Source organism: Dasypus novemcinctus, chromosome 29, assembly GCF_030445035.2.
Source record: "Dasypus novemcinctus isolate mDasNov1 chromosome 29, mDasNov1.1.hap2, whole genome shotgun sequence".
NCBI classification, from domain to species: Eukaryota; Metazoa; Chordata; class Mammalia; order Cingulata; family Dasypodidae; genus Dasypus; species Dasypus novemcinctus.
This window is the reverse complement of record NC_080701.1, coordinates 21,595,707-21,608,727: the sequence shown is the minus strand read 5'-3', so window position 1 is coordinate 21,608,727 and position 13,021 is coordinate 21,595,707. Positions and strand designations below refer to the sequence as shown.

General features: G+C 45.6%; 1 protein-coding gene across 3 annotated transcripts in view; it reads right to left on the bottom strand.

Annotated features, from left to right (window-relative positions):
• The window catches only part of PLEKHA2 (pleckstrin homology domain containing A2), a 68,383-nt gene that overhangs the window by 22,876 nt on the left and 32,486 nt on the right, over positions 1 to 13,021 (bottom strand). For all 3 annotated transcript variants that reach the window (XM_004446434.5, XM_004446435.4, XM_058289930.2), the window contains exons 4-5: positions 5,434 to 5,482; positions 3,906 to 4,003 (exon numbers count right to left, since the gene is read on the bottom strand). In XM_004446434.5, coding sequence (XP_004446491.1) covers positions 3,906 to 4,003; positions 5,434 to 5,482 — 147 coding nt within the window. The remainder of the gene's footprint in view (positions 1 to 3,905; positions 4,004 to 5,433; positions 5,483 to 13,021) is intronic.

The window sequence follows — 13,021 nt, the reverse complement described above, 5'->3', positions numbered from 1 at the left end:
AAAACTCTTATCAACACTGTCATCATTGCACAGATCGACTTGGGCAAGTCCACCACTACTGACCACCTGATCTACAAGTGTCGAAGCACAGGAAAACTTGAGAAGGAGGCTGCTGAGGTGGGAAAAGGCTCCTTCAGGTGTGCTTGGGTTTTGAATAAACTGAATGCTGGACCTGAGCATCGTATCACCATTGTCATCTCCCTGAAGAATTTTGCGACCAGCAAGTATTAAGTGACCATCACTGATCCCCCAGGATGCAGAGACTTTATCACAGGTGCAGCTTGGACTGACTGTGCTGTCTTGGTTGTCACCACTGGTGTTGATGAGTTAGAAACTGGCATCTCCAAGAACAGGCAGACCCACGAGCATGCCCTTCTGGCTTCCATGCTGGGTGGGAATACAACTTTGTTGGTGTTAACAAAATGGACTCTGCCAAGCTACTCTACAGCAGAGGAGATAGGAGGAAATTGTTAAGGACATCAGCGCCTACAGGAAGAAACTGTCTATGGTAGCATTTGTGCCACTCTCTGGTTGGAACGGTGACAACACACTGGAGACAAGTGCTAACATGCCTTAGTTCAAGGGATTAAAAGCCACCTCTAAGCACAGCAATGCCCATGGAACCACACTGCTCGAAGCTTTGGGTTGCATCCTGTCAATGACTCATCCAACTGACAGCCCTTGCCTCTGTCCCTCCAGACGGTCTACAAAATTGGTGGTACTGGTACTGTCCCTGCACTGCATAATACACATTATAACTTCCTTCCTTCATGTCCTCGTCAAACAGCCACCAAGGCAACAACTCCAAGGAGGCCCTGGGAGGACAATTCTCCAGAGTGTTACAGTCAGGTTGAGAAATCAAGCAATCCAAAGAGATGAGTCACAATTTAATGAGGTATAAGTCCTCTTGGAAGGTGTAACTGTCTGGATGAAGGTTTTGAAACCAGCCATATCAGCAGGGCGGTGTGAAAACAGGAGGGCCCCATGGAAGGAGTGGTTCTCAAACCAGGCCTGGTGGTCACCGTTGCTCCCGTCAGTTACAACTGAAATGAAGTCTGATGAAATGCACCATGAAACTTTGAGTGAAGCTCTTCCCGGAGACCATGTGGGCTTCAGTGTCAAGAACGTGTCTGTAAAAGACACTCGTCATGGCCGTGTGGCCGGTGACAGCAAAAATGACCCACCAATGGAAGCAGCTGGCTTCACTGCTCGGGGGATTAGCCACACAGCTCACACTGAATCCAGGTTGGCAAAGCAGAAGGACAAGACCGGTCTCCGTTCTGGTAAGGTTGAAGATGGCCCCAAATTCCTGCGATCTGGGGATGCTGTCATCACTGCTATGGTTCCTGGGAAGCCCATGCGTCCTGAGAGCTTCTCTGACTCTCCTCTGCTGGGCCATTTTGCTGTTCGTGATATGAGACAGATAGTGGCTGTGGGTTTCATGAAGCGGTGGACAAGAAGCCTGCCCAGAAAGTTCAGAAGGCTAAAGGGATATTATCCTAACAACTGCCACCCCAGTCTTACTAAGAGGTGAAAGAAAGACCTCAGAGCTGGCTGTGTCAACTGGCCATCTAAGTTTAATGGTAGAAGACCTGGTTAATGACAGCAACGCCCTCTAAAACCTTCCGAAGGTAACGGATGCTTTGTGGATCATTTAGTTTCTTGTGTGTGACAGTTTTAAGTTAGTTTTTAAAATCATTACTTTTTAAATAGAAACCTGACCAAAAATCTATCACAGAATTTTGAGAGCTATTAAAACAGCTTCATGAGAAACCCATCTCTTCTTTTGAAACGTCACCCCTGAATGGCTTAGGCAAAGGACTTAAGAGTCACCCATAATCTATTTCCGGTGTTCCATCTGCTGAAATTTGGTAGTTGAGGGTTAACTGAAAATTTTTAGAGCTGGAATTGAGGCGGGGTTTTTTTTTCACCTATGGCTAAAGGGGAGGGGTCATCACTTAAGTGACATATTTAATAAAAAAGCTTATGGGAGTGGTTTCCCACCTGCAACACAGGTTAAGACAGAAAAGCAGAGTAACTTGTAATGTTCATAAGCTACCTTATAAGAAGTCCAAGTTCTACAATAAAAGCCATGTGTTGCATATAGAATTTTATTCTGTGTAGCTGTAAATCTGAGAATGAACTGTATCTAGGTTATAGAAAAAATAAAGATAATAAAAGTCGAAAAATAGAATGGGAGTCAAAGAACTTACATCACAAGAGTGACATGAGGGTGGAATGATACAGCACATGTGAAAGCTGGACTCACCAAATTATCTGTTGCCTCTTTCATCTCTGTATCCCCCAAAGTGCTTCACTTCGCACCCAAGATGCCCTAAATAAATGTTTACTCAATGTGGTGTCACAGCCACACATCTATCCCACTCATTCCAGCCTCCTCAAGGAATTCTCAATTTAGGATGATGTGGAAGGTGGAGAGAGGAGGAAACCCTGCCATGCCACAAAACGATGACCCCATAAGGACCTCTGGCAGGGGGGAAATGGAGACATGTAAACCCAGCAAAGGGAAGTAAGAGGGATCTTGGAGATTGTGGGGACTGTGCAGGAAGCTCTGACATGCCAGCAGGCCTTTGGGTTCCTGGCCTTTGAGGGCACATGGTAGCACCCTCACCTCCTGGAGCCTGGAAGGGAATTTTGCCACATGGGCCAGAGAAGAGGGAGGGGGAACTAGCTGCTTAGAGCAACTCTCTGCTCCAGGCACAAAAGAAAGCAGGAGAAGAGCTCCTCACTACCTCGCAGGCTATCTAGCCTCGTTCACAGACAGGAGCAGAGGCAGAAATCCAGGAGAAACTCTGAACAAGAATACAGTACTAGACACTGAAAGAAACTTCCCTAATTGTAGAAGATGCAGAAGGGGGAAGACCCCAACAGGACAGAAGCAAAGCTTTTAAAGTCAGTGCTGAACTCTACATCCACGTACATGAGCATGTGAGTTAGCACACAGAAGTACGTGAGTTCCCTCTGTTTCTCTCTTTTCACAAGTTTACAAAGGTTTATCAGAATAACGAGCTCACGGACAAAACCACTAAGATGACTGAATTGTACTCTGGTTCTGTCTAGCATCGCTGGCGCTGGGTAGCTGTACCGATTTCTTCCATTGCTTTATTTACAGGAACCCTGGGGTATCTGGGAGAATAATTTGCCCAAACACATACTTGCTGTTATTGGAAGTCACTAACATGCAAGTGTTTCTCACTACAGGAAATCAATCTTTACAACATACAAACCACGGTTTATATGTAAGAAGTCTGCCAGGACTGGTTAAAAGGTCTGGTTTTGTTCTGCAACATGTATTTTAACCTCTCCCTCCCTCCTATCCTCCCTTCCTTTTTTAAATTTTTTTAAATTTTGCATTTCTAAGGAAGAAGAAAGGAGTTGTTCATTCATCACATCAAGGAAAATGAAAGCAATCATAGAACAGGCAGTAAACTAGTTCCACAACGCTTTTAAATGGGAGGCTTTTCTGGACTGGTCCTCCACCTCTAGACAGCCTCTTAAGTAAGAGGATCCCCCAAGGCAGGAAAAAGTTCCTATTTCCTCCCCCTAGGCTCTTTTCCCTTCCTCTACTTCTCACAGTCAGCAATCCATTCTCCAATCCACCACATTCTGAGTCAGCATTCCAGAATTACATGACTGATCATGAGCCCTCCCCGGAAACACAAAGTAGATACACCATAAACTTCCCCTTGAACTTGATTCAAACTTAAATTCTCAGTTCAACTTGTGGTTAGTCAGCCCAGGAGGTGCAAGAAGAGGTAGCAGGTCTGGACCAGGCTCCTGGGAAAGGCCCTGCTGTCATCTAGATTCTGCCCCACCCCAAGCAGGTCTTAAGTTGGACAGAGGCAACCTTTCCTCCCTCCAGAAAGAGAAGGAACTATACGTACGGTGATCTTGCTGGCTTGGTTCAGGGCTTCAACCCAGTCTTTCAGATCTTTCTGGTCATTGGCTTGAAGGAAATACCTCTGAGAGAGGGCATTGATGACTGCAAAAGTCAGAGAAAAAGGGAGAAAATCCCAGGTCAGAATACACGCAATGCAAAAGGACTTCACAAAACTAAGGTGCTTTAAGTAGCAAAGTGGATGGACCAAGAAGCAAATCAAGAAAGTTCCCATGAGGCTATGTCACTTGCATGGATATTTAGGAAGCAGCAGGCTTCTCTTTCTCACCTGTAGAAGTATGGATTATTCCATTGGCCACTCGAACGATGCCTAACAACAGCCTTAATGTGCTGTTACCTGACGATGAGGCTGGTAATCTGCCATCAATAAGATTGCAACTGCTTTTCAGTGGTGCTAACAGATTTACAGGGTGATGATACATTAATCATTTTGGACCCAGTGCTACTTGTTTCCACTGGCACAAATGGCCTGGATTAGGAGTCTTGTCTGTGGTTGGAAAATACAACAAAGCTTGATTGAGACCAAATCTGTGACCTTGGCCTCATTTTCAACCTGCACTTCCCTTCGAGGGTTCCATTAGGTCAATAATTGACTTCTGAGTTCATACAAATTTTTTTCTTCTTGTTTAGATCTGCTGAACCCAATATCTGAGAGTATTTTCGAGCTTGGCAATGACATTCTAAAGAAATGAGAGAATGAGAGCACCAAAGAATTTTGAAACTATCTGAAGTTGGAAGAGAAAACAGCTCAAGACACCACTTTATTCTCCTACCATAAGCCTCAATTACAAGGGGGAAGCATCATGGGGAAGACACAGAATTTATTAGTCCATTCATTCATTTATTTGGCAAATATTTATTGGGCACCCACCATGTGCCAGGAAAATTCCAAGTGTCAAGGATGCAGCAGTAACAAAACAGAAAAATCCCTGCCTTCATGGATCTTACATTCGGAGTCACCAGGGATACAAAACAATTTGTTAGAACTTGCGTATAGCATTTTGTACAGTTCTGAGAGCATAGTGGGAACCAACAAATACTGACGATTCAATGACTAGGGGCATCCACTGAGTGGCACTGCTTCCTACATCACCCACCAACACTGCCACCCATTTGGCAATCCTGAAATCCTCAAGGGAACAGTCTTTCCTTTCTATTATCCCCGTCCTGATACTGCCACCCCTCACCCAACCCCACCCCAGTCTCCACCTTTCCTGAGCAGACCATTACTCAGCTCTGAAAGGAGGCTTCCCAGAAACTTCCAGTAGATATTCTGCGTGTAGCCCCATGGAATGAGGAAGGCTAAAATGTCACCAGTCCCTGTACCTCTGTTCTTCTGTCAATAAACTTTGCAGCAAGACCAAGCAACGCAGTATCATTTTGAGACCCAACTATGATTTAAGTCACTTACGCCCACAGGGTGTGGTCTCGTGTGATCACAGGACTGTCTCCAGGCAAAAGAGGAAGTTGCTGTGTGTTAAGAAAAACCCTTCCTCTGGCTCTGTACTACTTACCAAAGCAAAATGGAGTTTTTGGTTTCTGCTTTGGTGTAGCCACGCTCACCTATATCAAATAAAAAATTTTAAGAATGAATACATTTCCAACAGTGTTACAAAGCATTTTTTTTTCCAGTTTTCGTTGTGATTATTTTTCATACAAAAAGAAGAGTGGATAAAACATATGGATACATTTTAAAGAACATCAACTAAGTGAAAACCCTGTACACACCACCCAAATATTAATGCACCCATCCATTCTAATTCGTAGAAGGCTTTTGTATGCCCCACCCCTCAGGAAATAACCACTATCTTGACGTCTGTATTCATACTGACCTCTGCAAAAACACTTTTAAAAGTCAAGGAGTTCTGACAAAATTCTCTTTGTTCAGCCGAATCTGTACTGATCCCATTTACTGAGCAGGAATCCACGCCCCTCTCAATCACCGACCCCCCTCCCGTAACAGTTCTCCAAACTAAAGGCAGGTATTGTTACAAATACCTGCAGATTCCAATTAAAGGGCTGGGAAAGGTGAGGCAGCTTGTCTGCCCCGGGATTTGGATACACTGATCAATTTCCTCCGTAGCTACGCTGACTGCTAAACCAGGGCTGGAAAACAAGCACTTCCCACAGGCCTAGAGTTTTTTAGACAGGGGCATAAGCAAAGGAAAGACTTTTATTCCTCCGGTTGCTTTGCTTCATCTTGCTTTTTCAATCCCACCCCTTGCATGGCTGAGGCTGTGCACATGAGCTCACATCACTCAGGGTCAAACACACCGAAAGAGTGAAGAAAGCAACCCATAGTCCAATCTGATCCCTACCGGGATTCGGTCACGCAATGGGTTGGTCGTGTCCCACAGAAAGACACGTTCAAGTCTCAACTCCCAATCCTGTGGCTAGGAAACCATTTTTAAATAGGATCTTGGAAGATGTTATTAGTCAAGGTGAGGCCACACTGAATCCGGGTGGGCCGTAATCCAACACGACTGGAGTCACCGGAGACAGGAAGGGAGAGAGGTCATGAGGCAGAGAGAAAATGAAGGCTTGCCGGCAAGCCACCACTTGAATCCACAGACTTCAGAGAAAGCAGGATCCTGCAGATGCATTTTGTTTGTTTGTTTTTCCACTCAGTCAAGATGTATTTAGCACAGCCACTGTGGAGGACTGTTTGCCAGTTCCTAAAGAAGTTGAATAGAGTTGCCATGTGACCTGGCAATACCACTACTGGGTATACACCCAGAAGAAGTGAGAGCAGTGACACGAACAGACATCTGCACACCAGTGTTCATAGCAGCCTTATTCACAATTGCCAAAAGCTGGAAACAACCCAGGTGTCCATTCACTGATGAATAGATAAACAAACTGTGGTCTATTAACACAATGGAATATTATGCACCTGTAAGAAGAAATGAAGTCGAAGAGCATAGGACAACATGGATGAACCTCGAGGACATTATGCTGAGTGAAGCAAGCCAGACATAAAAGGACAAATACTGTATGATTGTGTTACTATGAACCAAATAATTTGTATAACATATTGTATGATTCAAAAACAAAGTTTATATGTATCCAGTACATTAAGAAAAAAAGAAAAGAAACAAAGACCAATCAAAATAAATGCTACAAGTTCCAACTGTTGCACTGAATCAGGATGTGATACCAATGTATTCTCTAAGAAAAGTATATATAATATACCATATAATATATACATGTCCAGAGACATTATAATAAAGTTCTAATTATACTATAGGCAGTCTTTAAACATACAGTACTACAGAGCTCAGATTTTCTCAGGAACATAACTGCATGAAAAGTAAATAACTTTCTAGCTCTTTCATATTTTAGTTGGCTCTTAAACATTTTCAGGAAGGGGAATCCCAATCATTTTGTGTTCTTTAAGAAACTGTTATATATAAATGAACTGCTACATGTTCAATTAAATCTTGAAGAAACCTAAAGAAGGTTTTTTCCCCTAAAAGTGCACTGCAGTTATACATGACAATCACTGTTCATATAGTGAAAGGATGGAACGGTAAAGACAGATTCAATCTCCTTAGGTGTATAGCTGTAAGCTATTCTAAATGGAAAAAATAAAAATAAAAAACTTGACATTGACAATCATTTAAAAGGAAAAAAAAAACAATCAAGGAAAACATTGAAGAACAAAAATATCTCCTCTTAAAAAGGAAAAAAGTGTTATCCAACATGAAAGTAAGAACCAGAGGAAAGCAGATTTGGCTCAACTGATAAGGCGTCCGTCACCACATGGGAGGTCCATGGTTCAAACCCCGGGCCTCCTTGATCCACGTGGAGCTGGCCCATGCGCAGTGCTGATGTGCGCAAGGAGTGCCGTGCCACGCAGGGGTGTCCCCCACGTAAGGGAGCCCCATGTGCAAGGAGTGCACCCCGTAAGGAGAGCCGCCCCATGTGAAAAAGGTGCAACCTGCCCAGGAGTGGTGCCGCACACATGGAGAGCTGACGCAGCAAGATGACACAATAAAGAGATTCCTGGTGCCGCTGACAAGAATACAAGCAGACACAGAAGAACACAAAGCAAATGGACACAGAGAGCAGACAACTGGGGGGGGGGTAGGGGAAGGGGAGAGAAATAAATAATACATCTTTAAAATATATATATAAAAGAACCACAGATTTGAAAAATATTCATTTACTCATTTTTCTTTGTCTTCAAATATAAACAAAAACTAATGGATGGAGGGCATCAAGACCACTTATAATTGAGGCAAGTCTATACTAAAATGGGAAAGAGTACATTGATTTCACCTCGTGAAGGAAATGATGGAAATGAAATTTCTCAAATCATCATGTATAATAAAATATATTAATGCAAAAACATTAATGCACAATTATAAAAAATATGAAGTCTAAATTTTTCCCTTAGGTTTATAATAAACTACGAAACTTCTGTTTAATGCCCCATGTCTACAAGCCTTCTCTGTTTAAGCAGCACATACTATAGAAGCATGTACATACTAGTATTTCACCATAAGAATTATACGTCTTACCAATTTACCAATCAAACTAGTGATGTGCCTTTCATACATTTTACTTTCATTATAAGAAATCTAAGACCTTTCTAGTGGCACATTTTAGAAATCTTTGAAAACATTTTTAATCAAAATATTACATAAAAAGGAATCTTGATTTTTAAATGAATCTCTTTAGTACTGTGGCATGATGAATTGAATTTAACAGTTGAAACATAATACAGTAATTATACTGTATTGTTTAAACTAAATTCACAGCTTTAGGAAAATGATGGTTTTTAAATATAGCCAACATGAGACTGTATGAGCAGTGAAACACTAGAAAACAGTGAATGAAAAAATAAGATGATTTTTCAGCAGTGGCCATTCATTACTTTGGTTTCAGGAACCTGGAAGATAACTGTCTTTGAGATTCATATGTTCTGGTAAGTCTAGTCATTTCTTAGCTTCCTCAATATCACCCTGAATTGCTGAAAAAAAGTGACTCTAAAGAATCAAAGGTCTTTTCTGGTCTGAGGTAGCCAACGATGACCACATTGAGAATTTCCCCATAGCAGTCATTTGTTGAAGGTACGTATGATGTAGTTGCCATGGGTTTTTTCCTGTTCTTGAAGTATGGGACCCTTTCCGTGCTGACAGTCTTATGGACACCTCCACTTCCAACACGGACCCCAATCGTAATAAATGCTAGTGCATACACCTGCTGGAAGAGTATCTACTACTTGTTCAAGAAAGGAAGTGCAGGGATGCCCAGCTGACTGGACCAAAGCCCCGCCCCCGCTGGCCAAGGCAGAGGCCACCTGCTTGTAGCTGGGTCGCCCACATGCACAACAAGTCTGATGGTTCCAATTGTGCCATGGCAGGTCTCACGCAATGACCCAACAGAAGCTACCGGTGACCAGGGGATAGGGTCTCAGCCCCCTGGAACCACCAGAATAGCTGCAGGCGAAGAAGCAAGTACAGATGTGGCTGGAACGCGACCCAGGTGAACCCACAGTCCAGGAGGGGAGAGGTGCCACCACGGCACCTCCCAACTGACACTTTTCTTTTTTAAAGATTTATTTATTTATTCCCCCCATCCCCCACCCAGTTGCCTGCACTCGCTGTCTGCTTTCTGTGTCCATTCGCTGTGTGCTTCTCCCTGCTGATACTTTGATTTTGGACTTCAAGCCTCCAAAACCATGAGGTAATAAATTCCTGCCATTTAAGCCAACCATCCTGTGATACTTGTTATAGCAGCTGTGGCAAACTAAGACAGATGACTCTCCTTGATGTGGGCCAGACCTCCTGGAGCAGGCATTTCACCTGGGATTTCTAAGGAGACAGTCACCTTCCCTAGACTCGGGACCGTTCACACGTTTCTTCTAACCTCCAGCTCCTGCTGGAAGATAAATCTTGTCACCAGAGCCTCTAAGTACTCTTGACACAACTAGGATAGAGTTTTCCTGTCATGATCCTGCCCAGGATACCACTTCTTCAGGCTCCTGGCCAGCCAAGGGCCTTCCTTCACTTGTTCTCACTAAGGGCTCCAGGAACGATTCCCACTCGGAAAGGAGGCATATTAGCAGCCTGGGGCTGCTAAGCTCAGAGCCACAGAGCCAGGCCTCCAATCCCAGGTCTCCCGGCTGAGACACCCCCATTTCCTAATCTACCAAGCGGGGATAATATGGTACCTTGTCACAGGGTTGTTATGAGAATTAAATGTGATAGTGCAGGGTAAGCACTTAACCCCTCCTGCCCTACAGAAGCTGCTCAGTCAAGAAGGGGCTTTTCATAGTATCTGATACCTTGTTTCCTTTCACAGTCCCCCTCCACATATTAATACCGGCAGTGTCATTTTGTCACATGGCTCTATGGGCGAAAGGCTGAAAGCCCACAAGCTTCTGAGGAGCCTTCGAAAATGTCTGAGATCTAAACAACGCCTGACTTCCAACATACAAAATGAAGATGGCGTAGTCAAAATTAATAAATAGGTCATTAAATGTCTGCCTAGTATTATATCAACTTCATTGATAAGTGTTTAATTAAATGTCTACATGATGCCACATTAACTTAACAATGTTTCACTTACACCTTCACCAAAAATGTCATCATGTTTCCGATTCGTGGTTTAGATTTTCTGAGCTCACACGAATCCTTGTGCATGCAAGACGACTGCCGAGAAATTAGAGCCAATCGTAAGTCAGGTGAGTTACTCATAGCCAAATAATTTCAAAAGCGAAATGAATATTACTTTATAGCAAATCAAACATATTTAATGAGAGAGGTGGGTGCATTCTGATATAGCACATGATGTGGGGTGGAGACCACAGGGCCTAAGAAAGTCATGAACTGGTCCCGAAAAATAGGAAGATTTAAGCCAAGGTGAACCCACACGCCCTGAGTTCAGATACAACCATAGCCAGTCACAGCATCACAATGCACAGGCAACAGTCTACGGGAGCTCTGTAACAAACAGGCCTGGCCCCCAGGCCATCTCATTTTCCTGGGCTCCAGGCACCCCAATTCAACCTGAACCCCAGTGCACACCTCTCACCTGCTGGCGTCTCATGTTCTGATCTGTGACCATTCTCTGGCTCTGCCCATGAGCTCCCACGTACCTGCAGGGCCTCTTGCCCACAAACTCCTGCTTGTTCTGCTCTCGTTTTCAGTATCCCCCTGACCATCATTGGGTAACAACCCCGCAGTACTCCCCGGGCCCTCCTGGCCCAGAGTCCCCCACCTTAGGCCTCCCCTTCCACTTTTGGCTTTGGAATGGCGAAGAAAAGCTGGGCAGTTCGAGACTGCCTATCTGCAGTTATGCCTTTTCGGGAACGTCACCGTTTCTCCAAGAAACTGACTGGAGCTGATGGACACTTTTCACCCCGTCTGGATTACAAAACGTCCCCTTTGAACATAACGTATTTGCCTGTACTGTGAGCACACTCCCCAGGGGCTTATTATGGGAACTGAAACCTTCCAGGACAGGGTCTGGTTTTTTGTTTGCTTTTATACATTGATTCAGTTTTCAGCCACGAGGTATGTGTGACGGCACCTCCATCTATAATTTGCCTCGGGCCTCGTGGCTTGCCACAGATGGTCACGATTATTTGGCAAAGCAACTCATAGCTAAATAACGGGGTATCCGTTCTAGTTCTGCCCAGATTGGCTGTGTGGCCAGCCTAAGACCCTCGATGTTCTCGATTCATAAAGTCAGGCTAAAATGACTAGTCCCCCACTTACAGTCACAGAATGGCAAAAAATGGAAAAGGAAACGATATCTTCCTGTTGCTCTGCCTCTGCGAGAGAAGAGCCAAGGGGGAGTCTTGCTTATGACAAAGAGGTGGCTTCGGCCTCTCCCTTGCATCCCAATTGGGGGCGCAGAACTCCCACCCACCGGGAAGAAGCAGGAGAATCCCACTCTCCCCCTGCCACGTCCGGGATCGCGCCAGGCTGAAGAAGTGGTGGAGAAGGGAGCTGCAGACCAGGGCTGAGGTCCCCGAAGCATGCCCTCCCCCAAGCTCCCAGGTGGCCAGGGGTGACGCGCATGCTCGCTGCGGTTGACCGGCGGGTGCTTCAAACACGCAAGCCGAGACAGGAGGCCGGGGACGTGAGGAAGGCGGTGGGCATGGTCACCCGTGGGTGACGCAGACAGGGCAGCTCCACAGCTCGGCAGATGCTCAGGAACTTGGCTCTTATCAGATCAGACCCAGACCACAGGAGCGGCGAACCCATCAGGCGCAGGGCACTGCCAGGGCCAGCCCCACCCTGTCTGCCCCTGGCCGGAAGTGGCGCTGGGGCCCTCTGACAGAGCAGCAGCGAAACACAGGGCTTGGAGCTCTGGTGCGGTTCTGCCCCAGGAGCAGGGGGTTGGCATCCAGAGCCAGGGAGCAGGCAGCCACTTACACATTGGGACCGGAGGGGTTCAAAGTTGGGGGGGGTGTCCCTGGACCAGCTTTAGAAGGCCACTGTACCCCCTGAAATGACAGGCAAAATCAGGGGTGCATATACCCAAATACACATTCACCTGGAGAATGAGTCCACACGTTTCATCGGCTTCTCAAAGGCTCCAGGACCCGCCAAAAAGCTAAGAACTGCAACTTCGAGAAGCTGTTCAGGACAGCTGAGGGCGAGGCCCTGACAAACCAGAAGACAAGGTGGGGCAAGGACAGTGGGGTTGGCAAGATAGAAACAGCCAGAGTGGAAGAGAAGGGCCAACGGGCAGGGCGCGTGGGGCGAAGGCCAGCTTCAGTTACGTTCCAGTTTGTCCAAGAACTGTCGCCATCAATGGCCTGGATGACAGCAGGCCAAGGACCCCGTGCCAACCCCAATCTTCCCAACAAGAGCTACAGAGTGGAACCCCTGAACAGAGATCAGACGTAGAGATATACATACAGATGCGCAAGCCAAGCTCGCTCAGACGCTTCCCTCTCTGGGGCAATGCCCAGGGGTTAACCAGAAAGCAGCAGTTCTCCTCTGAAATGACCCGGAGGGCCGAATGTGATACCAGCACCGTGGCTAAATGTTTTTCTGGGAAAACCCCTGCTCTCTGGCGTGGGGTCAGTGGAGGTAAAGCCTCCCAGCCCCGTGTAACCTGACCCCGTGGCAGCTGTGGCTT